Below are 26,303 nucleotides of genomic sequence, written 5' to 3' on the forward strand. Positions count from 1 at the left end.
TTGCTGGTTTTTGTCCAAGAGTTCTTGCTGATCTGGGGAGATACCACAGCCAGGCTGGCTGCTGCTTTCACGTGATCTTCTGCATAATCAGCACAGCTTTGCATGTCTGCCCGGTCCAGGGATCCGTGGGGTTTTGTAGCAAGGATCTGCCAAAGTGGCAAAACTGCCACTGGCCAAAGTGGCAAAATCAGAGTTTTTAACAGAATTCATCAACCCTAAGTGGATCTGGGCTCTAGACAACCACAGACCTGGACTGTGGTGCTCTAATTCCTCACTACCACCACAGCCCCAGCAGGAACTCTGAAGCTAAGCAGGTGTATCTGAGAGCTACAGTTTGCTGAAGAGACTAATGTCAAGGATGCTTTGACATTAAGTCATGTTAAGCTGGTAAGGGTGGAGGTTCGTGTAACTGAACATTAGCTGTCTGTATCTGGGCCAGCTGTCTAGGCTATCATTACGACTGGCGGGAGTAAATAGACACTTCCAAAGCTCACTTGATCTCATGCTCATCTCTGAAATAGGTCAGCTGTATTGTGTCCTGGAATATCCTTCTCTCTGTGGGCTACCTGGCGCGTCTGTGTCTTCCCTAGCTGGGTGGGATGAGCCCATCCCAAGAGTGTATGCGACTCCAGCTGTGACTGTCACGTCCTGTTCTTTGTGTGAGGGTTGCAAGCCATAGCTGTGTTGCAGGCTGTTTCTGCCGAGGGCAGTGGTTTTGCAGCAGCTGTTGCAGCTTGCAGTGTGAAGGCTGAGCAGCTTGTCTGCTCGTTTGGAAGGTGATGCAGAGAGAAAGATGTGTGCTGCTATAGCCTGTTTTCCCCATTTCCAGGTTTTCCCACCTCTAATCTGTTTGCGTTCTCCTCCTGATGGACTCCATAAAATAGTGTGCAGCCTTGCTCTTCATCCTGCTCGGTAGTGAGCTCTGGCTGCCTGTGGCTCTTGCCCGGAGCCAGAGGTGGCAGAGGATGTACAAATCATTGCATAACACCTATTTTACAGATGACTTTGTAAAATGTTTCCTAACCGGTTAGCTGAAGTAATGACATTGGCATGTAAAATGCCCTAAAGCTGTTTGTCGTTTACATTTGCTTTATATTACCGAAAGCCTCTCTGTCCTTCTCCCATCCACCAGGGCTTACCCAGTTGAGCTGCCTCATTTACTTTTTATTAATCAAAACTGGCGATTCCTCCGGCGCTAAATGTATCTACTTGCAGCTTCTTTACCTCCTGGGATTCAGCAGACTGCTCCTTGTTCAGCTCTCCCTTGCTTGCTCCTTGTTGCGAGCTTCACTGCTGCAGGGTGGGGAGCGAGCAGGGCAGCCGCTGGCCTGGCACGTGTGTACAGGGTGGCCGGGCCACGGCAGGGCCAAATAGTCTTTCCGTGGGACCCCACGGTGCCTAACAGGCTCCTTCCGTCCTGTCCTGCTGGTGCAGAGCAGCACTTGTCTGACGGGGAGTGTGTAAGTCTGGAAATGATTGCACAAAAATGCACTTCAGGCCTCAAAAATGAGGCTGGTGGCAGGCCAATAACACATTAACATTCTTGTCTGAGGAGTTTCTTTGCTTGCTGTTTGTGAGGCTGGTTCGTTAAGGGACGCGTTATCCTGGTGAGTTGTTCTTAACTCCTTTCCATGGCTCATGACACAGCTGTGAAAAGCTGCAGGTAGATTTGAGAGCAGGTTTAAATACATTGTGCTCTATGGCCCGTGGACTCTGTCCACACCACTTGCTGTTCAGCCTACTTGTAGTTGGGGAAAAATGAGACTTTATACACTGAGCGCAGTTCTTCTTTATTATGGGCCTTTTCACCATCCGTCCAGGCCTCGGGAGCTAGAGTTGTCTCCTGTGCTCTGTATCTCCAGATACAGAGCGACCCCACTGGAGAGGACAGTTTGCAGATAGGTGCCAAGGTGGAGGTGCAGTGAAGGGGAAGCAGGTGGAAGGATGAGGGTTGCAATATGTGTGCCTGTCTCTGAGCAGCCTGAAGGATGAACGGTGGCCTGATTCTGCCTTCAATGAGGTTTGGAAAGGCCAGGGCAGACTTCTTGCTCTCAGTGGAATTAGCAGAGCAGGTTGGAGCACTGCACCCAGTGTTTTGGATGGGCCGGAATAGTTCCTTCTGTAGTGCCTCTTCTTGTCTTTCCATCTCTGCAATGTCAGCTGTCAGTGGTGGCTTTGTGACCTCGTTCTGTTGACTTTTTCCTCCATGACCCTGGTGTGGTTGTGAATACCACACTTGGGTACCCCCAAATCACAGTTCAGCTCTCCCTCAAACACTCCGGTTTCCGCTTCTGCAAACTCGTCACCAGCAGCCAGCCGAGGCAGCGAACACCAACTCAGGCAAGAGGTCGTTTGTTTTGTATGTCATTACCTTACAAACGATGGTTACTCTTTAAACAGATAAGCAGTGTGGCATTGCTGGCTCTGCGTGTTCCTTCCTTGTCTCCTGATGGCTCTTCCCGTTGCTTGTGTCCTGCCTGAATTAGGCGGAACGAGAGCAGATTGTCTTCTAGCGCTCAGCTGAGCGTGGCTTTGATCCTCGTAGCCTCTTGCCACCGCCCTCGTGAAGCTAATCATGGGTGCTGAGCACTGCAGGAATGTCGAGGCTTGATGTTTCCGTACGCCGTGACAAAGAGCTTATCTGGGCTGTTCTGGCCCTGCATGCGGTGTGAGAGGTGGTAGGTCTGCTCAGGGCTCGGCTCAAAGCGCATCCCTCCCGTGCGGGTGGCTGGGAGGGCCGTGCAGTGAAGGCGACCTGCCGTGGGGCGAATCACCTAGAACTTCGCTGCTGTCCCCAGCTTTTGTTACAGCTGCAGCCTCTTCCTAAAATATCTCCAGAACTATTTGGTGGATTTTGTCCAGCTGAGTAATAAAACCCATATCCGGCCGAGGGCTGTGCTTTGGGAAGGCAGGGAGCTCTGCGGAACAATGCTTCTGCTGTAGCGCCTTGTTTCTGGGCAGTGGTTCCTCGTTGATAGGTGTCACTGGTGGAAATTTGGCAAGATCCGTGTCCTGCTGCGCCCGCCTCTGTACCGCTAGTATCCTGTCATCTTCTGGCGCTACTGGTTCGGGGAGCTGGAGCTGAACGGCAGAGCTAGCTTGGGTCTGGAGCAGCCTGTTAGGTCGTGCTCCTCTCCCAACCTCAGCAGGGATGGTTGTGCCCCAGCTGGCCTCACAGGATCAGAGAAATGGGGTGCAGGCGTGTGCCAGGCATCCCCCAGAAGGTATTCAAAGGCCTCGTTCCCTTGGCCAAAGTGGCATGCATGACTCCATCCCATGGACCTCCTTCCCTCGGGGCTGGACAGTCTTTTCTGGCGAAACAAAAGTAGAGGAGAGCTATTACTTATCTGGATGTCTCCTATTTGGAAAAGCTTGCTGCCAGATGTTTTGCACCTCTGCGTTGTCCAAGTTTCCCGTGCCGAGGCTGAGATGCTGGCTGGCTGCTGTCGCTCCTGCTTTCACGCTGCATAGACTCGTCAATGCTTGGAAAATGCTGACACATTTTCGCGGCGCAGACAACAGCTAAGATTGAGTGGGTGACAAAATGAAGGCAGCCAGCTGTTGGTGTCTCTTGCTCTCTCGTGCTTTCACGTGACGCAGCAGTGCTGTGACTAAGAGCAGCGTGGTGCTGGGGAGGGAAGCGATGAGATTGCAATGCCCCGTCGGCGTACGGCAGATCCTCGGCTCAGCGCTAGTGTCTTCAGCTGCTGTGCTGCCCGCCGGTGGTTAGCGCTGAGTTGGATCTGTTCTCAGCACAGCTGCCGGGAACCTGATGGAGAACCTGGGTCCCAATGGGTGCCAGAGGCACTCTCGGAATTGCTCCTGGAAACTAGGTGGGAGACCGGGGCAGGTGGATCCCATGCTTCCTTTTTTGCCATGGAGGGAGTGAGGATCTGCAGGAACGCCTTGACGGCTGCGCGCGCTGCATCCCGCCTCGTCTCTGTTAGCTGGTGGTGGCGGGGAGAGTTACCAGAGCCCAAGGCGGTGGGGTGGCAGGACTGTGAGCTTTATACTCCGTGCAGCGTTTTGGTGGTTCAAGCATTGCTCGGCTGCCAGCTCCAATCCGTTAGGATCAGTTGCGAATGAAAGTTGTTCCTGCCAGATGGTCATTTATTGTCTGTGGGAAACAAAGCAATGTCTCTGCCTGGCGACTGGCAGACAGGTGCCGGCATAACTGATGGGAGCTCTCCTGGCTCCTCTTCTGGGTTGCAAAATCTCTCTTGTATATAGTGATGGAGAAAATAATGAACCTTCTCAGAGCGGTCCTGCTAAATCAAGCCATCAGTTCTTTATTAAATCACAGAGAGAATTTATTGCAGAGGGTGGAACAGTGATTGCTCCCTAAGTGAAAGGACAGACCTACTCTTTGCTGCCAGCAGTCTGGTGCAATAATAAAACAGTATGTTTGAGATGGTCCCTCTTTGTCCAAGGGAATCTGAGAGGTTGATGAATTGAGATGATCTGTCTGTTTGGAATCGCTGCTTGCCACTGTGGAAAGCGGTCGCTTTTCTAGATTGACACCCACTGTCTGGACCATATCCAGTCCATGTGGCAAGGATCAGGTACAGGAAGCCGAGGAGGACAGTGTTTTCCAGCCCTTTCCAGCCCCGTTTTTTCCTGTCTTTGCAAGTAGCTGTAGCTCTTGGCTCGCGCTATGTTTAAATCTGGTGGAAGCCAAAAGTGGAGACGCCAGTCCCATAGGGCTGTGCTCCCATGACACTAAGCTCCTCGTTCCTCAGCCGACTGGGTGCCGCTTGGGGCCCCCTCGCGTGGCATTAACAACAGATCTCTATCGCAACGCAGCGCACAGGGGCTAAACGCTGGAATGGCCTGAATATGGCTTCGTTCCTGGTGCTCTTGGGCTTCCCCATGTCTTTGCTTATTTCCCTGCCTCTTATTATTAGACTGGAAGCGTTTGGAGGAAGGGGCCATCCTTTGTTCTGCGTGTGCAGAGTTGCCACGTTCCCCAGTTCCTGATCTTTTTCCCTCAGAACGTTTGCAGAATCTCGTGGAATGTTTTGGGGTTTTTTTGCTTTTTTTTTTTTTTTTGTTTTAAACAATGAAGGTGCTGAAAGATTCAGAACCTCCTGGGAGCAGAGCAGAGGTTGCACTCATCCACGCGTAGGGTCTTGCAGATGAGTTTAGCTCCAGATTTGAAGTCAGGAAGGAATTTTCCCCTTGGTCAGAGCAGCAGAAACCTAGGACTGATTTATTTCTTCCCCTCCGTTGCAGCATCAGCCGCCTTCTGGGCCGTCAGCGTAAACCGTGGGGACGTATCTCACTTACTCATTTCCATTCTGTATTTCAAGCTCCTTGAGCAGTAGGAGCACCTCAAGCTCTGCAGCTCTCTGCCTGGAGCATGAAACAGCTTCATTTCTGAAGAACAGAAAGGTCGTGATTAACCGAAGCAATTGGCTCAATTTAAGCGTATATAGGCAGATTGCAGTGGCATGTGGTTCCTAGGAAGAGAGGACCTACCAGTGGCTTCTAGCTTAAAATCCCTGCAACGAGGGAGCTTCACACAGGAAGTGCTTATCACCCCAGTTCTGCGTTTACCTGTCCAACTTTTCAGTGCGTTCATCTTTGTAGCGGGGTTGTCTTTTAGGTTGTCGCTGGTGTGATCCTTAATTGCGTGTTTGTGTGCATGTGACAGCGAGATGGAGAGAGAGGCTAGGTGGCAGCCTGGGCGTTTTGGCTTGCAGCCAAGGTATGTACTCTGAACGCTGCTAGAAAGCCTGCATGCAAGCACAAAAATTCTCCCTGCCAGCGAACTGTAGGCACGGTTTAAAGGGATTAAGCGCCCTCCCCGATTGCCTTGCTGCTGGCCATGGGATGCCGTTCCCGCCCCGTCCCTCCCCTCCATCGATGACTTACTGTGTGGATTACTTCAGCGAGTTGACATCTCAACTCGAGTTGGATGTGTCTTTTAGGATTATGGGGCTTTTCGCGGCACAAGTGGCCATTATGTTGCCTCAGTGCCTGAAAAGAAAAGCTTTAGTTTCTGATAATGGTCTCCCTTCGTTTATTTGCAAAAGACAGCGCAGGCTGGCTGGAGCTGATGCACAAGCGCATGGTTGAAAAGCGCGATTGTGTGGATCAGCTCATTATCGCCGGGGCATGCATTGCGCGCTGTACGTGCTTTGATAGCAGGGTGATCCTGGGGCGTGGAGTATGTCCTCTGCTGCGTGAGGAATCGGACGCTACGGATGCTCCTCTAAACGCGATCGTGCTCGTAAACCTCGGCTGCAAAGGAGCTCTTGTCAGCAAAGCGGACCTGGCACGGGCTCGCGGCAGCCCTTGGGAAAGCGCTCGCCTTGGCAGCCGAAGAACTTGCCACCTGCCACCCTTGTCGTGCGTGTGTGTGTGCGCGTGGTGCACGCGTGCAAACACGCGCTCCCCGGATGCCTTTTGCGAGGAGAACATCATTCATTTCCATTTCCGAGTAGGTGTCTTGTATTAATTCTTCAGGCTGTGAGGTATTAGCAGCGTGCTAGTTTGAGCACCGTGTACCAGCAGCAGTTTTCAGATCTCGGGGGAGAGATGATGCAGCTCCAGTGGGGAGCTCCTGGGGCACGTGAGACATCTGCATTTTTGCTGCCTGTTCAAATTGGGGTTTTTGGTGCTGCGTTCCCTTTGGAAAAGGTGAAAAATTGCAAGAAGTGAGTTGTAATGTGGGCTTTTGTTTTATTCTTAGCAGAAGCAAGGGAACGTGAAAAGAGATGATATCTAAGTCACAGTTTGTAGTATCAGTCAATGTATAAATAAGTCGCAGTTTCAGAACTGAGGCTGTTCTTTTTTTTTTTTGCTGTTTTTGGTTTTGTTTTTAATGGCCAGGTTTCAAATGTTATTTCTAGAACTGCTGATATATTTCCATGCTTCTTCCGAGGCCCTGTATGATTTTAAAAAATCAGAGGATAGACACCGTGCCTTGCTGTCGTGCGGCAGCCAGAGGACGCGCCTGTCTGGTGATTCCATGGTCTGGAGCATCCCACCGTGCGGGGATCGTGTGGTCCACAAGCAATTTCCCATAACTCAAGCGGTCTGCTTGAGGTGGTATAAGGGAGGGATTTAGCAGTTTCCTATTCTGCTGTTTGAGACTATCCAGTCAGAAAATGATTAGTTTGGTTCCTCTTGCGGAGGAGAGCACAGCAGTTCCTGAGAATAGGAAGTCAATCTAAACAAACAGAATAACATCTGTAAACAACGGCAAGCTAGGTAGTAAATTGTTGGCTGGGTTAGAACAAGGAAATTTTGCTTTCTAGCTGTTCCTGGGCTGCTTATCCTTTTTTGATAGATGACTGGATTGAGAGGGCTGTGTTAGGTCAGATTTTGTGACCTTTTGCACTAAGAGATTGGGTCCTTTGGCTTTTGCTTACTGTTATCAAGGTCAGCAGCTTTTGATTACATCGGCATAAGCAGACGTGCCTTGCTCATGGCAAGTAGAAAAGTCACATGTAAGGCAGGGTGCTGGGATGGCCGAGGACACTCTCCAAATCGCCTGTCCTGCCTCTTGGTGCAGCAAGACGAGAGCAGTGCAATGTGAACGCACCTTGCTGGGACCATTTTCTCCGTAGAAGGATGCCTGAGGAGGAACCTCCCTGTGTAGATGAGCTTCAGGCACCATCAGAATGGGAAGCTATCTCCTCCCTGTTGAGTTTTGTGGGATTTTTTTTTATTGTAATGAGTGGCTTTGTTTAGATTTGCTCTGGTTTTTGCCCGCTCGGCACTTTGTGGCCTGCCAGGCTCCTAGATGTCACTGCAGCGTGACAGCTGTTTGGCTTCTAGCACGTCACGCAGGCTTTTCTGCATCGCCAGGTAGCAGAAACCAGATCCGAGATTGGAAGGATGAGGAAATATATGAAATGCTCAGCCAGCCATGGGTGCATAAATATCTGAGAAGCCCAAGGCTAGATCCAGTGGCAGTCGTTCAATGTAGTTTTCAAAGGTGTTTAGAGTTTAATTAGAAAGGGGTCAGATGCAGAATGCAATAAATTCTGTTGCTGTGCTTTACGTTTTGCCAACTCGAAACATATTAGCTGGGAGGCAGCAAATCCAAACTGTGCACGTGATGCTTCATCTGTTCTTGCAGAGATATGATAATACCTGGATGCAGGGAAAAGTGGTTCATCTTGATTATTTTCGTTTTCCGTAGTGGTGGTTTCTGCAGTTTGCTCGATATGAAAGTTGGCCTTTGGCAATGAAGATAACTGCTCATTTCATTCACCAGGACACTCGCACCATTTTAGACAGACACATTGCTAATTGCTTGTTGTTGGAAATCTGCTGGATTAGAGGAGGGAAAATATTGCTGCGAAAGGAGCTCATTAAAAGGAGATTCTGGGAAGCGAGCCGGCTGCCCGACGGCTGAGCTCAGGTACCATGGTGATAGGTGGTAGTTCAGACCCCCAAGTGCACAGGCAGCCAGAAGTCGTTCTACGCTTACCGCTTCCAGGACATTAGCTGATGGCCAACTGCTGCTTGTGAAATCAAAGTTAATGAAGGGTTTCACCCCACCTGAAGGCCCTGGTAAGGTTGAAATCGACTTCAGCAGAAGTTGGAGGAGGCCCACGCGACTGCCATGTGCTTGGTGCATCTTTGTACGATGTTTTATCAGGAGACCAGCAGCACCACTGGAAATGAATCCTTGGAGCTGGGCTGCCAGATGCAAAACGCTCTGGGAATGAGTCAGAAAGACTGGCTGTGAATCTCTGTGGATCCCAGCCCTCCTTGGAGGGGAAACTCTAGCTATACTGGCTCGGCAAGAACTGAGCTAACCGATGTGACCCTAGAAGTGTGCAATATTGCAGGGCTCTGGTGTCCAGTTCATGGCTTGATGTGTCAGTAGAGGTGTAAGCATGTTCTTGGTGTACCCTTCCTGCACACTGCACAGTAAAACACCAGCTGCTCATTGTAGAAATACCCGAGCATTTCTTAGCAGGTATGTATCATGGACCCGCAAAGGCTAGGAATTTAGAACAGGTAAGTCGTGTGCCTTGGAGCTGGAAAGCTGCCATGCTCTTCTGTGCTGGTGGATGCTGTCACCATGCAGTCATGCAGCATCTCTTACCTTCTAGGTTTGAGTGTGAAATTACCTGTCTTACTAGAGAGGGATTGTGCACATGGGCAGCTCCCTTCGAAAGGCTCATGGGTTGTAAAATCGCAACCGAGCTCAACCTGCAGTAACCCCTGCGTGTGTCTATGTCCCAGGCAGCACCTAGGAAGAATGATTTAGATTTTTAATCTAATGATTTAGATTTTTAACTCTTGACTAATTTATATCCTACTTGTGAGCAGTAGGAACAGGCAACAGCGAGGAAAGGGACTGCTTTTACTACTTGACTTGAATACTCAGCCTGCTTGGAGCCAGATACTAACCCGAAAGTGGGTAATTTAGGGATTTTGGCCAAGCAGTAGCCAGAACCATATGCCCTGAAAGAGCTGAAATACAGCTTGGAAAACACAGCGAGGGAGAAAGGGAGGGAGCGAGGCTTTGCCTGGGTGTCTCTTTGCTTTCTGCCGCTTCCCAAAGCGAGGGAGTGAGCAGGGCAGGGTATCATCTCACTGGCTGGTAAGGTCCCACAATGGTTTACTGTAGAGAACAGAGAGCAATGGGGTGAGTCAGAAGTCAGACAAGAGCAATAAAAGCTCACGTTGGCGGCTCGTGGGCAGAACGCAGTGTCTACCAGCTTGGTCTGGGCTGGAGCCTCTCTCCTGATCTCTCCAGAGTATTCATTGGAGTGGGCCTACTTTTTTATACTGTGATCCTGTGCGGTCACAGGTAAATAACTCCCCTTTTTTCTGCTGGCCGTGGTGTAAAAGCACTATAGTGACTGATAAGCTTAGCTTTAAACTGGAGTGCTCTAGTACGATAGTCTCAGTTCATGCTGGGGCCATGTGCCCACCCCAGGAGGGCTCGAAGCAGATGCAACTTGTTGGATTACAGGAGGCTGCAGGTATGGAGAGGCCTTCTGGGATATCTTTGTCCTGCTTTCCCCCCCAGGTTGCTGCAGTGGGGCATTGTGGCATTTCATTTCTTCTGCCTGATATGCTTTGTGTAGCCACTGGCAGGTGGACCAGACTGCACTGCTACGGCTGGCTTGAAGCACATCTGGTATCACAACCTCGGGCTTTGTTCCTATCTGCTTAGCTTAAATTGGGACTTTTTCTCAAGGACTATGATGCCCTGGGTAGCTTCCATGAGGAAACAGTGGTGCTATGTATCTGCCACAGGAGAAAGTCAGGCTGTGGGGTGCTGATGTTGACTCTGAGGCCTTAGCATGCTGCCCTGGAAGTCCCGGGGATGCTCTCTGAGAACGTTTGCTTCACTGAGTGCAAGTTTCTGTCGTTGGGATGAGGCATGTGCTGACCGCATGGCTGTGAGATGTGGCCGCACAACGCGTGCCTAGCGTCTGGCACTGGCATACAGAAGGATCCTCTTGTCAAGCCACAGAAGATGGCACTTGGAGGCAAGGGAGAAAAAAAATATATAGACAGCCCACCTAGAGCCTTTACAGAGGGGTGCTGCCACAAGATGCATGGCCTTCCCCGGGTGAGTGCTTGAGCCGTGAATCATGATTACCACCCCACAGCAGAGAAGGAGGTGGCTGTGTTGATACAAGAAGAATTTGCGCTGCAGCTTCCTTTTATAGGAAGCATCTCTCGTTCTTACCAAAACATGAGATGATAAATCCCATATGGCAGAAAGGTTTTTAGTGATCTCTCAGAGTAGTTCTGAGGTCTGTCAAAACTTGCCTCTGAACAACTCGGTGCAGTGCCTGGCCGGCCTGAGGCTTTCTGTAGTGTTTCGGGAAGTGCAACTAGCAGAGAGAGCCTGCGCCCTGTATAAGGCTTCTGCAAATACGCTAGAAAGTATTTGACTGCTCTTTGCTCCTGCTGCCCTGCACTTTAATAATGGAGGAACAGCAAATTAACCTGGGAGCTTTTCCAGCACTTAACTGAAGGTTAAGGACTGAAGAGGCCTAGATTTCTCTAACTAGGATGTTTCAAGTGAGTCATTCAAACCCATATCTAAACACCTGTGGCAAAGTGGTTGGAAAGATGGGCTGGACACTTGCCATTTGTTGGGATTTGGTGGCAGTTGATCCTTTTAATAATTGAACTTTGATACAGGTACTGTATTAAATCTTGAGATGCCTGATTTTAGGTGCCTACGTTAGGAAATTCTGCCTGAACTCTGTATGTAACAGATCTTTTCCAGCTGTCTTACTTAGACGTTAGCATTAAGTAAGTATTAACTTCTGGCCATGTAGCTGGGCAGAAAAATCCTTTTCAAACTTGCACTGTGTGGGTATGTGCAGTAGCATGATTATCTGTCACAGACTTTTCTGAGACATGTTGTGGGTGAGAAATCATTTTAGGTTTTCAGCATGCATGCTATGGAAGCAAAAAAAAGGGTAGAAGCAATTTCTTTTTCAGTTTCCTTCTCTGCCAAACAGTAATGGTACTTACTGACCTTCTTGGGATGTTTTGGCACTTAGCTGGTGATCTTCACTGTGTCTTGACTGGAGTCTGCAATCCTGGTTCTGCTGCTGAATTCACCTAGCCCAAGTAATAGCAGCCCTACTGCAAATGAATGTTGGGTTGCTGTGCCCTCAACCAGGGCTAAGACTTCTGGGGAAACAGCCTATGTTTTGTTAGCTCTACTCAAAGCTGAGCCTATCTAAAGTCTTTGTTCTGCAGCAATTTGCTATAATTTTCTCCTTTTGCAGGCAAATGATGGTGAGTTATGGGAAGGCACTGGAGAATTGCAGGCACCCCAGAAATAGCCTGCACCCTCACTACAGGGTGGTCATGTTAACACCTGCTTACCTGAGCCCTCCCTTGTACCACTTTCTAAGTGAGTCAGCTTTGGTGAACGTGTTAGAACAGAGTATTTTGAGTATGGGTCCAAACTTAAGCTAGGCCCAACACCGGAGTCATAATTCAAGGAGGCTTTGGGTCAAGACAAGCCCACGAGTGCTGCTTGAGTGTGGATGACCGCTCTGTCTGCGAGAGGCTGTCTCTCCCAAATCCTTGAGCTTTACCCCAGCTGTATAAGCTTCATGACTTCCCAAGGCATGCTTGGGTGCAGCAGCTACTCAGTGTATTCCCTGGTCTTGGCATTTCTATATGGAAAACAAAGTTGGCATTCGGTTGTGTATCTGTATTGGGTCACATGCCACTAGTTGATAAGAAATTGGTATTTTTGTTCTTGCGGTGGCACACTGGATGCAGTTAGCTTGCCTTTTGTGTACTCAGTGGAAGCTGATGACAGAGTTAGCGCTATCAGCTGTCACGAAGGCTGATATCCTAACCAGGCTGGGCCTTGGAATAGGGCAAGAGAGCGTGCAGTTGTTGCTGTAAGGGTAGGTTGGGATGTGAGTTTGTCTTGCTGAGATGGAGCAAGAATTGTTGGGCAGCATTCTCTCAGCCTGGGCAGCAGTCTTGCTGACAGAGTTGCTATGTCAGCAGTTTCTGAACCAAGAGACCCTACTCTACACTTAAGGGAAGGATTTTTCTAGGGGACTCATCAGGTGGTTCCTCCAGTTCAATACAAACATGGAGGACTTTTTGGAGGTGGGGGATGTGTTGGGCTTGGCATCCTGCATGGTGGCCTAGGGCTGCAAAATAGATCAGGCTAGTCTGTAGATGCTGCTTCTACCTTCTCTCTACTGGATGAAGCATGTGGAGCGTTACCAAACACACAAATGCCATAAAAATGCCCATTCTACTGAGATCATTTGCCAATTAAAGGTAAAACTGTATAATTAGAGGGCTAAAGCAAGAACCCCATTTAGGTCATTTTTTAAAATAGCAGCTATTAGCAATAACTATATATTGCAATAACGTCAACAATTAATAGGTAACAACGAGCAGTTTGCACATCTATAAACTTTCTCTGCTGCTGATTCCATGTTATGTGGTCATACTGATGAGTGTGACGTGGGCTTCATAGAAGGGGTTTGCGAGGTGGTTTTCAAGCTCCAAAAGCATATAGCCTTTGTGCTTTGACAAAGTAAGTGAATTTTCTTTGGTGGAAGGCAGAGGGGGGAGGAACAGAGGGAGAAAAATAGAGGTTGGAAGTGGATCCCTATTAATTACCATATAGAACCATATCTGAGATCTGGAAATCCTTGGCAGTAGGCCCTATGCTTCCTTGGCAGTAGGCCCTATGCTTACACAAATTCAGTGCTCCCCAAGAGCTCACAAGAACCCACGTTTGCACGGGAGGCTGGCAGAAGTGACCCAGCTCTGCTGTGCAGGCAGGCTTGTCCTAAGGCACCTGATTCAGGGCTGGAATCATTAACCCTTAGACTAGACAATTGGTGAGTGCGATCCACCTTGTCCTTATCTGAGCTTCAGGCTCTGCGCACTGTCGTGTCATTAGGCGAAGTAGTGATTCAGGGCAGTCACAGGTGTAGACACGCTGCTAGCAATAGAGCCGTAAGGAAGACTGTTAACTGGCTGTTTGTGAAGAGGTGTTTCTTAACTGTGGTTAGGCTGAGATGTTCTCCTGGTGGCTTTTAGAAGGAAACAGGATATAAAGCAATAGTGAGATAGTAGTTCTCGGGGGTCAGTGGATGGTGAACGTTAACTCTGGAAAGGGAGAAAAGGTTTAGCGTTAGTCGGACATCAGCATGGAGAGTAAATCTATGCTGGTGGACTTGAATTGGTCTAGATATAGACCAGTATGTCACTCAGCAGATGAGTTTGGGAATTCTGGGCTTACACTGTGAAGCATATTTCTCAGAAAGTTTTCCTTCAAGCGTGGAGGAAATACTGCTGACAGCACAAGTGAATCCTGTAATGCCCCAGATCAGGGAACCAGCAAATGCACCTGTGTAAACCTGTGACTGTTCTGGTTTTTGTTTTAGGGTATCAAGCATATTCAGGGCACATGCATTTCGCGCTTGGTAGAATTAGGCAAAGTACAGAAATCAGTAGGTATCATCTGAAAAGGCCCTACCTTGAAAAGGTCCTAGAGGATAGAGAACGGTGACCAATGCAACCCTCGCCTGAGGGCGTTTTTGGGAGCACTGGGGCATCTCTGAGCAGGTTGGTGCAAGTGGGGAAGACAGTTGCACAATAACTGTGAGAGACTTTTCTAACAGGGAGCCACTACTCAGAATGAAGCTGAAAATGGAAAAAGTAAGCTAAGAGCGGATGAGGCTTGTGAGCCATGATGAACTGCTTGAACAACTTCTCCTAGAAGCATAAAACCACTCAGGTTGGAAGAGACTTCAGGAGATCCCTAGTCCAGCTCCTGGCTCAAAACGGGATCAACACTGAATCTGGGTATTTCTTCTTAGTGTGGTCCTAACCAATGAACCCAGTTGTAGGGAGAGAGCGCCATCAAAATGTGAATTCAGAAGGGTGGGTTTTTGGCCGTACTTGCATAGACACGTTGGTCTTCCAATTTGAATGTGTCAATCCCCAGGCAATGCACGAGGGTTGAAGGGGAAACCTCAGCATCTCAAGCTGATTCTGTGCTTATTGCCTCTTTATTGAAGTGCTACATTTGGCGGCAGTGAAGTATCAGTCGTGGATCGAGTACCAGGTTACGGAGCTATCACTGGAATAACCATGTTGGGTTGTTGGTCTCTGTGTCATTACATGATTCACATTGACTCTGTGCAGACTAAGCACATAAAGAAGATTACATACTGCGAGATGTTAGTCTTTTATCTTATTATGAGAGTTGTCAAGCAACTTACTACCCAGGCTTTCTGCTGTCAGTGTCCATTCATCTGCTCTAAGGGCGTTTGTGTAAAATGACAATCCTGTACCACGCGGATGTGACAACTCATCGTCCTTAACCACTAGGTAATTTTCTTTCTGCTAAGCTGTTTTTTCCAGTTTCCTTCAGAGAGAGATGAAGGTACTGGAACTTGGCTTGTTTTTGTGGACAAAAGAGCTTCTTCCTAGGGACCTAGAAACATCCTAAACCTGTAATTTGTTTGTTTGCTGAATTTCATGACTTTGGACAAAACAAATGTCACACGAGCATATCTTCCCTTTCAAGCCAGAGTCTTTCATGTTGCTGGTCAGCAAAACGTTGACATATCATGGGGCTGACCCCTTCCCCCCGCCCCCCAGAAAAAAAAAAAAAAGTGGAGTGCTCACTCATGTATTTTACATCCCAGTCACATATCAAGATCTTCCCTTGGCTTCATTTCCACTAGTGTCGTTTACGCAAGGCAAAATCCTCCCTGGTGCTCATGTGGTCCCAGAGGGTGGAAGCTACCCTCCAACTCTGCCTGCCGAGCCCCTGTGGCAAGCTACAGCTCGGCTCGGAAGCAATGCCGGTCCACCTGTATCAGCTGCTCCCTCCTGCAAACTGCCACCGATTTGTCATCTCCGCCCCATTTCATGCCCTTGAGGATGCATGTTATGGCCACCTATTCTCACAGCTGAGTTCAACTCAATCTCTCTCTCTCTCTTTCTCTCTCTCTCTCTCTCTCAATCTCTCCCCCTCTCTTTTTAAAGCACCTTCTATTTAATAATTAGTGCTTTCCATTCCATAATTGGCACTAATTAGCCAGAGGGTGAGAAGCATGCCCTTCCCCAGGGCTCCATGATCTCTGGGGCTCCTTTCTTTTTTCTTTCTTTTTTTTTTATTTCTCCTTTCTTTTTAACATGCCACACAATTTTGTTCAGGAGCTGATGTGTGATATTGATCTACATAATGAGCGCTTTTGACAGTCTGGGCACATTTGGGAATAATTCTATGAGCATATGAAAAGCTTAGGCCAGAACTGCTCGTTCTAAGCTGCTTCCAAATGAAGCCACAATTGTTCAGAAGTGACAGATGAGCAATAGTTCAGGAGCTGGAAATTGCATGAGTTGGGAACAGATTTTTCTTCTTCCTTTCCGGATGACATGTGACTCATTTAGGATTTGCTTGGTGATTTTCTACTTGTCTCAAAACAGACTGTAAATACCAGTTTCCAGTGAAGAGGGTGAGGGATGAAACCTTTGTGGTCTGTAACGTGGTAGGAACTCCTGTTTCTTCTTCCTGGGATAAATGGGATGTTTTCTGTGTTTGTTCCTTTTCCGGATCCTGATGAGCTCCTAAGCCCCCTGATCTCTTGTGGCAGAGGGTTCTACAGGCTTTATATCATGCGGAAAATACCAGTTTTGATGGCTTTTCTTGTCTCTTGGTTTTGCTGCCCACCTTCCTCCTTAGCCAGAGGAGTCGAGAGCTGCATTGCCCAAAGGTCTCTGCCGTTTTTATGGTCTCAGCTACCCACCAGCTGGGATGCTCTGTGCCTGCTGCTGGGGTTGTGGTGTTTGGGGGAACTCAATGCGTTTGCTATAAAGAGATTTATGTTCTGGGGTTATTGTGTGTATTTTGCAGCACGTAGTGAGCTGTAGTAATTGTCGACTCTACTCGCGCTGTTTCCGTTTTTAATTTGCGAAGACTCCCCAGGGACTGGGAGCTGAGTGACGCAGAACGTGCTGTATGGTTAGCAAGGAACCTGCAGCTGTATGAGCTTATGCTGTGAATTCAGCCAACGTTTGCAAACGGAACAACGTGTGCTGTGGTCAGGAGCTCTTGGAGAGACCTCCCAGGAAATCCCGAGCGCTGGCAGCAGTAACGTGCGTTCAACGTGAAGCTCTCCTCCCTCCAGCAACTTGCCTGTTGAGGCAGCCGTGCTGGTTCTGTGCGCTTGATTTGAGCACGCACGTGAAATCTGGCGCATCCCGAGAGCGTCAGATTTATTGTATGAGCAGTGAGCAGTGAATCAGCGTTTGTACAGTAAGTCCTCAGGAAGAAAGCAACTTGGCCCGGTGCTTTGAAAGTCATATAAACCCAAGTCTTGCTGAGAGAAACATTCATGGCCATTTTCATGAGGGTGAAGGTGTCTTGGTGTCATGAGGTTCACGAGGTGTGGAAGTGTCTTCAGGAGGCTGCATAAGTGTCTTTCTGTGCCTTTTCTGTGCTTGTGGAACATGCCTTTTATTTCTGTCCCCCGTAAAGATATGGTTTGGTAAGCACCTGCCCTGTTCTGCACCAGAGAAGGTGGCTTTTCAGTGACATGCAGGGAATGTCCTGTATGTTGGTAGGAAACAAAGTTGACTATCTTTGCAAAGGAGCTTTATGGTATTCTGGGATCAACGCGCTGGTGGTGCATGTGAGAGCATCAGCTTGAATATCATTAGAGCTGCCCTTACTAATAATGCTGCATTTGGGGTTTTGTCAGCTTTTCTTAATTTAGATGCACAATTGTCAATTGGTTTGGATGGCACCTGTTGAATTCCTTATGTATTCATTCACTGGTTAAAGAACAACTGCAGGATTTGCTAAAGGCTCTTATTGTCTCTTCAGATCAGAAGAGGTGAGAGTGGTTTGAGTTCAGTCTCTTACCTCGCTTGAAGTAAGTGTAAGAGTGTGTGTGTATGTTTGCGGGGGGGCTGTGTTCGCATATGTTGGTTTTGGGAAGAGGAGATGGGGTTATTGGTAGGCACGGTAGAGAGGATCTGTTTTTGTTTTGCAGCAGAACCCTTAATTCTGTGATCATCTGTGCACTGAATAAGACCATCCTAATAGGGTTTGTAAAATAAGCCCCTGGATAATGGCTTCTTATGCTGCTAGCTATAATCTGCATGAACATATTTAGCCCTTCCTGTCTAAATAGCGCTAGAAGACCAACTGGTTCAGCTTCCAGAACAGACATCTAATGGTTATCATTATCTAAATTGTGTTTTGGATAGGATCTGTGCAGATGAGGAGCTCAACTGCGCCTCATTTCCATTTCAGGTGCAAAAGCTGGGTCTGTGCTGCATCTGAGTACGTCTTGAGTGCGTCCCTACTCATGGAATGCATGGGATGGGCAAGTGCCTGGTGTGGGGGTCTTCGGTGTACTGTGAGAACAAAAGAGTGACCTGGGTCGGACCAAGAATCCTTCTTTTCTGTCTATCTGTATGTATGTGTGTATGTCGTGTCTTCTAAAGCCGTATTTTCCCAATACGTTATCACTGCTTTCAGGACTCAGTTTTCCTAACCTGGAGTTGGTATCTTTGTGTTTACAGATGTCTGCCCCATGGAGCTGTTACGTGACCAGTGTCAGGCAGATCAGTTGCTGAGAAAACTCCTTAGAAAACTGCAGAATTAAGGGCAGGGAATGAACTGCATGACCTTTGGAAGTCTCCCCCAGCCTGTGACTCGCAGGTCACATGCTGGGCCGTCTGAGATAGCTATATTCCTGGACTATAAGCTGGAGGCCAGCATACCCTGGGCTTTCTAGATGATTAGGTAGCTGAATGAAGCCCTGAGACCTGATGATCTAATTTGGTATCTGCATCTGTTGGTATTTTCACAGCCTTCTTTGCTTTCTCTGCTCTGTATTTTGGCTATAGCAATCAAGACTATGTTTTAAATCCACATACAGAACACTTAGTGATTCACTCGTGTTCTCTATCTAAAGGTTCGGCATCTTGGCTGAGATATCCACTAGATTCCTAGAATCAGGCGAGGGAGATTTTCACCTCCTGAGGATAGCTTGTGTTAAAACATCATAAAGTCCCAATGTCCTCTGTAGAGTATTTCACCTTTAGATCTCATGCTAGCTTGCTAATGAGGTTGGCAAGGGGTTTGTCCACCAAGAAGCACCCTTGTGGCTGGGTTGGCCCCCAAGGCTGGGGGGGGGCAGGCGGTGTGAGCCTATGGGCCGGTCCCGTTGGGTTTGCCCTGTAGCAGGGAGACAGGGGACACGAGGGAGCTGCTCAATTCACAGCTCTCTACGGAGAGGCAGCTCAGCAGACAAGGATATGATTTGGGAGCAGAAGGGCCAATGTCTGGTCAAAGCAAACCTGGGTTTGTGCCTTTTGTAATGGCAGAGGAGTGTCTCTGGGTGCAGGGGGGACTGCTCTGACTGAGCCTGCGGATAAAGCTGTTGTCACCAGTGAATGCGGCAGGTTGTGTGTAGGGGATTTGTACTTCCTTTCCTTGGAGGTGATACTGTTACTGCCATGGGCCTCAAGGTCCGTGCTAGGCATTAAGGTCAGCCTGAGAATACCACGATTCAGACATGCATGGTTTCTTCCATGGTTTCCAGCCAACTGGCTGATGTAGCAAATGTTTCATTGCTTTGCAGGATTTTTCCCTTTTTCTCTTTCTAATGCATTTTTAACAACCACGGATTTTAAAAATAGATTCTGATGTGATCTCTGGTTCTTTTCCACATGCAAACCTCCTCCCTGACCCTTATACTCACGATGTTGAGTCAACATCATCTTTACTGCAGTGCTGTTTCTGGGGCAGCTAACCTCAAGGGCAAATATGTGCTTTATTAGTTTTTTCTCTTGTGCTTTCCATATCTTTGGTTTTAAGGAGGAGGATAAACAAAGTCCTTCGATGGAAGAGTATTACCGTTGTAAAGGACCTTTTTACGCTCATGCACGCTCTTCATGGAGCTCAAATGCAATCGGTGTTGTACAGTCAGTATTGGTGGTAACTCTGCAAAGATGCGTCAAGGTCACTGCAAATCTGAGACAGAAGAGATGGCATTGGAGCCTACGTCTGCTGTGGCTGGAAAAAATCCTTGTTTATGCTGGTCTAGGGCTGCACGTGGCAGTTTCTGAATGGAGTCGTTCTTAGAGCCTGATCCTGTGTTCTTACGTTGCTCCCACCGTAAGCTGTTGTGAAGGAAATGCCCTCGCAGTTATTGGAAAGTATAGGGCTTGTTTTCTGGTCAATTGTTTGAAGTGTTGGAAACACAGGAGCATAACAAAAAGCATCCTGCCAGCAGTAACCAGTAGACTTTGGCTGCTCTTTTTCTAACCTGGCTTCTTTTTATAATTAGTGGATTTGTAGAAAGTAAAAATAGATGCTCATGCTTATCCCTCAAGGAAGGCTGGAGCGTCTGCGTGGGTGTGCGACAGAGAGGTGTTGCTTGGGAGGCTTGACAATTCAGAGGATGAGGAATTAATTGCTATCTTTTTTTTTTTTTTCCCCTCAGGCCCCCTCCATTCTCACTTTCTTACCTGGAGTGATGGAAAACTCGTCTGTGGCGTCTGCCTCCTCTGAGGCAGGGAGTAGCCGTTCTCAGGAAATTGAGGAGCTGGAGAGATTCATTGACAGCTACGTCCTGGAGTACCAAGTCCAAGGCTTGCTGACCGATAAAACGGAGGGGGACGGCGAGAGTGAGAAGACGCAGTCCAACATCTCACAGGTTAGTGAAGGATGCGGTTTAAAACGGAATGCAAAATGAGGGCACTGGGGTTATAGGGAAGCCAGTGATTTGTGCAAACGGCTTGTTGCCTCCGTTAGGGAAGCAGGTTCAGCTAAAGCGACTTTGCTTTTATAGGAGTGTGAAGCAGGGCAGAACAGCATATTGGATTTTTGGGCAGCTTTCTTGTTCAGCCGGATATGAGGACTCAAAGTGGTTAGCAAAGATCTCCTGCCAACCGCATTTGATTTTTTTCCATTAAGTGGTCTAGAGATGTGCCCTGAAGTTTGGACTTCTCCGGGATTCCTGTTTCAAATAAAGGAAAACAAGACATGGCTGTAATGCATGGCTGTCCCACGCTGTCCTCCTGGGGGTGTGCGGTGACAGCCAGGAGTACGTGTGCACGCACCGTGGGATGCAGGAAGGGGCCAAGAGAGCAGAACCCGTCTCTCTGCCTCTGGTCAACCCGGTGGTGCTTCACCAGAAAAATGCCAGAGGACTGTTTTGCCTGGCCTGAGATAAGTTGCAGGGACTCTAGCTGAGGAGTATCCAGTACCAAGAAGGGCTTCTGCAGTCCTAGTGTACTGCTTCCATCCATATACAGAAGCCTTCAGGGATTTTAATGAAAAGACTGAATGAATAAAAGCAGTTGAAAGCCCCAAACGCTCCCTAACAGCATTTAACTGCTGCGCATTTCGATATATACAATAACCTATTTGCTTGCTTCATAATTGTTATGTCAGAAAAGAAAATTGCGCTGTTACAGAGGATGCAAATACCAAGAAAACAGAGGGATGGTTTAGGGAAGGTGTGGTTTGGTGTTGTCATTAGAAACAGCTCTAACAGGGATCACGTCATTTTTCAAAATGGACATTGAGGTCCAAGGCAAGGAGGAATTTCATCTCCTGGACCATTACTGTTCTGAGGGAAATCCTGTGAGTCTGGTGCCATGGGTACCAGACACTTGCCGAAGATGTGAACTGGCAAACTGCAGTGTAGATAAGCTTGTACAGGGCGAGCTGTGAGCATTAGCCCATGCCATTTCATAGATGTGGAGCCTGACCTCAGTCTGCCTTGATCCTCCATTTATAGCGTGAGGCTAACAGAGGTGCTTTCCTACCTTGCAGGCTTCTTGGTAGAATAAAGTGCTTGGGTGATAGAGCACTTGCACACTGGTTATGGGGACCAAATAATAAAACAAGCCATTGCCTTGAAGATCGTAAGAGCAAGGGTATGGACATCATTAGATATCTGAAACTGGAAATGCGTTTAAGCTGCGCCAGGTACCGCTCTGACCCCAGCAGTGGAGCAGGGACTGTGTCGTGTAAGGTCCTGCGCAAGCACCGGTGAAAGACTGGTCCCCTGCAAAGGGAACCCTTTTTGGGGAGTTTGCCAAACCCTGACTGTGGCTGCGATGTGGACGATGCTCAGCTGTCACGTTGCAAACCTGGGTCCTTGGATGGGTATGGTGGGCACTGGGGAAAGCTGTCTGGGGATGCAGGCGTCACGCAAGTGTCACAGGGCTGTTCCCCGGCCAACATGGGCTGAAGGTACGTGGAAAACATTTGCTTGGGTCCCAATGGCCGCGGCCCTGAGTCCTTGGTGGGCCTTTGTCACAGGCCGGATAATGGCAAGTCGGCACTGCTGAGTCCCTCCCTCCCCTGCTTGTGGCACTTGGCTAACGAAGCAGTATCCGTTAAGGCTTGTCAGTGCTTCTGAAAAAGCACGGGAGATTTTTAATAATGGATGGGATACCGATTCCTGGGGGAGAAGTGAATCGTTTCCCTTTGCCCAGGGATTCGGTCCAGAGGGGGCTCTGGCTGGGGCTTTGCAACGCTTTTTAATCATCAAATGCTGCCTGGCTAATTAGGCTGCAGCAGCAAAGCTCAGACTGCAGGCGGCTCGTGGAGAGAGGGAAGGAGATGGGGGAGAAGGTGCCGGTCCGTGGGAGGAGAGCGGGACTGCCCTGGGAGCCGTTCCCAAGCCAGGCTTGTGGATTCAGTGGCTGCGCATGGCATTTGTGGCCTTGGCAGACCTCTTTCCTCATGCCGGTATTCCTGGGACCGTTGCTCCGCAGTCAACTGGGCTGCGTCCGTAGCTCTCTTGGCGATCGCTTGTGACCAAGGGCCGGGCAAGGACACGTGGTCCCGTCTCCATCTGATCAACCCCAGCTCACAATGCAGAGTTTTACCGGCTTTGTGCCGCTGCAAGGGTTGGGCGAGACCTCCGCTAGCCCAAAGCTAGAGCAGCGCGATCGCTGGGCAGCCCTGCAGCAAGCCTGCCCGGCTGCACTCGACCCAGCAAGAAGACCTTAGTGGAGAGGGTTTGCACTGAATCAGTACTTACCACCTCGTTGCTGTGGCTTCGTTCATGCAGTGCTCGGATCCCTCAAGATGGACCGACTCTGTTGTGAAGCCGGGCTTGGTGTCCGCAATGGGAGCGGAGCTGGGTAAACCCCATCAGGGTAATGGCTGGATGGCTTCGTTGCTTCCTGGCTTGTTTCTGAAACATCTGAGTGATGAATCCTGCCAAAAGCCATGCTGTTTCTGTACAGGCTACAAGCCAACTGAAAACGTCGCGGTACGAAGGCTGCGTTTGCAGTTTATGAAAAACGTGTAGCGTTGTGCAGCAGGAAGCGGAGAAATCCAGTTTCTGTCTTGTTTTCTTGTATTTTTGGGTTTTTTTTTTTCCAGGTTGTTTTCTTTCTCATTTCATGCTCAGGCCTATTGATTGCTCACAAATGAAGCCCTGCTGCTGTTTCAGCTGTAAATTGGGAGCAGCGGTTGGCATAGCAAGTGAAAGCCTCTTTTCCGTGAACTGCAGGAAGGGCTCAGTTCTCCCTTCCACTGCACTGTATTTCCGAGTTCAATTGCACTGCAGATCATAAAAGCAAATGTCCTGTGGTCTGTCGGAGAGAAACTTGCTTGAAAGAGAGATATGAACGATCCTGTCCTTATCTGATGCAAGTAGCACTTTCTTGATTTATCTGAGCTCTGCAGATTTGCTGTAGCTGACGATCTGATCCAGCGCTTTGGACCCTTTATATATTAACTCTGCCTAAAGAAATTAACCCTAAAAGGAACTTTTTTTTTTCTTGAATAAATTTTGCTATAAAGAGGTCTTTACAAATTGAGGATCCAAGCCATTAGATGTGGGAGAAAATGCATTTAAAAATCAAGTGATCCAAAGTACTTCATAGTGCCATTTTTAAGCTCAGACTGGAAAATGGCTGTGTTTGAAGTGATGCTTTGGAGGGGCTTCAGGTCAAACAGGCAAGTACTGCTTGCTTTAATATGCCAAGTTTAGAAATGCTATTGAATTAGAAATAAATTAGTAGTCTAAGTTCTACAACCGCTTCACGGCTCAGAAGAGGCTTAATTCTGGATGGTGCACAAATATTCATCCTGATTTCCCCCCTTCCATTAAAGGAAAGGATAAATGAAATCTGGTGTTCACTGCAAAGTTATCACACTGACCTGAGGGCAGTCAGCCGAGGGCAGTCTGTCCAAACCTTTGCCGCCAACCCTGGGCTCCCCATGGCATCTCCGGCACAAAAGCTGTTAGTTTTCATGACAGCCCATTTACAGTTTCCGCATTGAGATCCCTGGTTGCCACAACTAAATCCATCTTCTGTTTGTGGAAATGGAATTTTAACTTTCCGTGTTCAAAGGGAGCTGCTGAATTTTTTTTTACATCAAATCTAGGGGTAGGGTCTCTGAAATAAAACCTGAGTGTCTTGGGGGCAGCGAGGGGGGGAAAGGACTAATGATGAAAGAGCTGAACATCCAGCCTTTTAATTAAACCATTTTTAAAGGCATCTCAAGTTAAGCAGCTAAATGTGCTTAACACCACCTCATTGGTGTCTACTTGGAAGTGGGAATTTTAGGTGAAATTCCAGCCAAATGCAGCATTTTAGGGCTGCGCATGGGGCAAGAAGCGAGGCAGAGACGTTCCATAAGTCATCTGTGTTTATCAAGTTGTCTTAAGGAATGCATCAAGGATGATGCATATTCTCTGGAAAGGATACTTGTGTTCCTACCTCTTACCCCAAATTTGCCTAAGAAATAATCAGAAATAATGTATTACTGGTTTTCTTTTTCCAGTCGCTTCTTATCAAAGCAAAAAATAAACATGCATGTATCCTGCTGCTCACTGGAGCTGCTGGGTGGGAAGCTGGCTCAGACTCTTAAATTGATTTGAAGGTAGCACGTTTGCTTTTAATGAGAGCTGGAGGAAGAAGGATGGTTTTATGGCTAAGGCACTGGACTGAGACAAAGAAAATTGTTTTTAACTGCAAGGTTCTGCCAGTAACTTAATCTTTAACTTTGGGCAAGTTACTTAATCTCTCTGTGGCTCGCTTCCTTGCGGCTATAATAATGCTTTCGCTATCTGAGAGAGGATAAATCCACTCAACCATGTATATGAGATGCTCAGCCGGTACAGCATCCCGGGAAAAAAACTGCTGCCCTGAGAAAGGAAGGGCATGTTGTATTGTCCTGTATACTGCAAGCCACTTGCAGGGAAATTGAGTCTATAGCCAATCTAATGAAGGCTATACCTATACGTGGAGATACCCACGTTCCCATCACGTGGGTATCTCCAACCTTGCTCCCATGAGAAAAGAGAGTAAAGTCAGGAGAAAAATGCCCTTTCCTCTCAATTCTGTACGGCAGTGGAGGCTGTTAACGTAATGGGTGAGCCGTTCCCGTCTGTCGAGAAGCTCTCAGTTAGCTGCTGTTTATATGGAATTGATTTTTTTTTTTTTCCTTTTTTCTCAGTGTCTCAGCCCTTGTAATGTCACCCAAGCAGCAGCTCTCTCTGCAATGCTTACTCAGTCAGGCAGTTCCAGGACGAAAGAGCTCAGAAATGGGACTGGTTGAAAATGTTCAGTCTCAACTTTGGGGGACACCAAAAAATTGACTTTGGATTAGATGATATCTTTCATGTTTGTGTTGTGAAAAAGGCTTAATTTTTTTTTCAGCATGATATATTGCCCCTTTTATTAGGAAAAAACCCGAAATGATCCCTAGCGGAATTATTTTGGTACAAGCACCTCACTGTCAAACTTTGGAGGAAGTCGTAGTCATTGCATGGTTGCTGTCCTCTTCAGTGTGCTGTGCTGGCCCGCTAGGCTCGAGAGCGTATGATCCCTTATGGTTGGAAAGCCCCATGACGTTCACCTCCTTCATCATGAGGAAAAGCCAGTGTGGACTGGAGAGATGGAATCGAATCAGATAGAATATGCAATTTTGGGCTATGATTTTGGTTTTTTTTTTTTTAAAAAAAAAAAAAACTTTTGTGGAAATGATCTCTCCATCTTTAGTAAAATTATCTGTAGGTGGTTAGCCAAAGAGATGGGGAGGATCTGTGTCCTTGCCTGTTCTGCTGCACGATCCTGGGTGGTCGTATTGAGCTGATATTGTGGCAGCTCTGGACTAATATGTGTTATTAAGCTAAACAGGGTGGGGAGAAGCAGAAGCTGTGTAAGGCTCCATGGGAAACAGTAATCAAGACAAGCTGGGTCTGGGACGTAGTGAGCTGGCCGTGCCATCCCTAATACACCAAAAACGCTACTGGAGCCTGCAAGGAAATACTGAGGATGTTTGTTTAACAAAGTTTCCTTATGCCTGCTCCTCTGGGCATGAAAGACGCTGTTGTAGGCGGCGTTTGTGCCGGGAAGCTTCTCCCTGGACGTATCCATGTGGACACGTGAGGCTTTCGGCGGCGACAGCTTCTTTTTCAATTTCTTGCAATTGTTCATGAATCTTCCCTCTCACCATCTACTGCTGGACCATGTCGGGGCCAAAGCCTTTGAGATCTTCCCTCCTTTCCAGTGGGGGCCCTGTTCGGTGATTCCCGTGGCCTCGGAGAGCAGCTGGCCGGTGTTTGCTGTGTGCTGTGGACTGACTCAGCAGCGTCCCCGACCCAGGTATTATTTTACACAATGCCTTTCTATCCCTTTTGCAGTGGACGGCGGATTGTAGTGAGCAGCTTGATGGCAGCTGTTCCCCATCGAGAGGGAAGGGCTCGTCGGCTCACGAACACAATCAGGTAGGGGTTGTGTTTAGCTCTTCCTCACCAAAGCCTTGCTTTTATCTCTTTACTGTGTCATCTAGGAGCATGGAGGCTTTC

General features: G+C 48.2%; 1 protein-coding gene across 17 annotated transcripts in view; it reads left to right on the plus strand.

Annotated features, from left to right (window-relative positions):
• CTIF (cap binding complex dependent translation initiation factor) overlaps positions 1-26,303 on the plus strand; it is a 212,650-nt gene that overhangs the window by 28,873 nt on the left and 157,474 nt on the right. For 7 of the 17 annotated variants that reach the window (XM_068927875.1, XM_068927868.1, XM_068927870.1 and 4 more), the window contains exons 2-3: positions 19,962-20,174; positions 26,139-26,222. In XM_068927875.1, coding sequence (XP_068783976.1) covers positions 19,995-20,174; positions 26,139-26,222 — 264 coding nt within the window. In that variant the 5' untranslated portion in view covers positions 19,962-19,994. Of the gene's footprint in view, positions 1-5,928; positions 6,443-17,815; positions 17,924-19,961; positions 20,175-26,138; positions 26,223-26,303 lie in introns of those variants that run through there. The other 10 variants (XM_068927877.1, XM_068927878.1, XM_068927872.1 and 7 more) reach the window with 4 other exon arrangements.

Source organism: Struthio camelus, chromosome Z (genome assembly GCF_040807025.1).
Source record: "Struthio camelus isolate bStrCam1 chromosome Z, bStrCam1.hap1, whole genome shotgun sequence".
Lineage (NCBI taxonomy): Eukaryota > Metazoa > Chordata > Aves > Struthioniformes > Struthionidae > Struthio > Struthio camelus.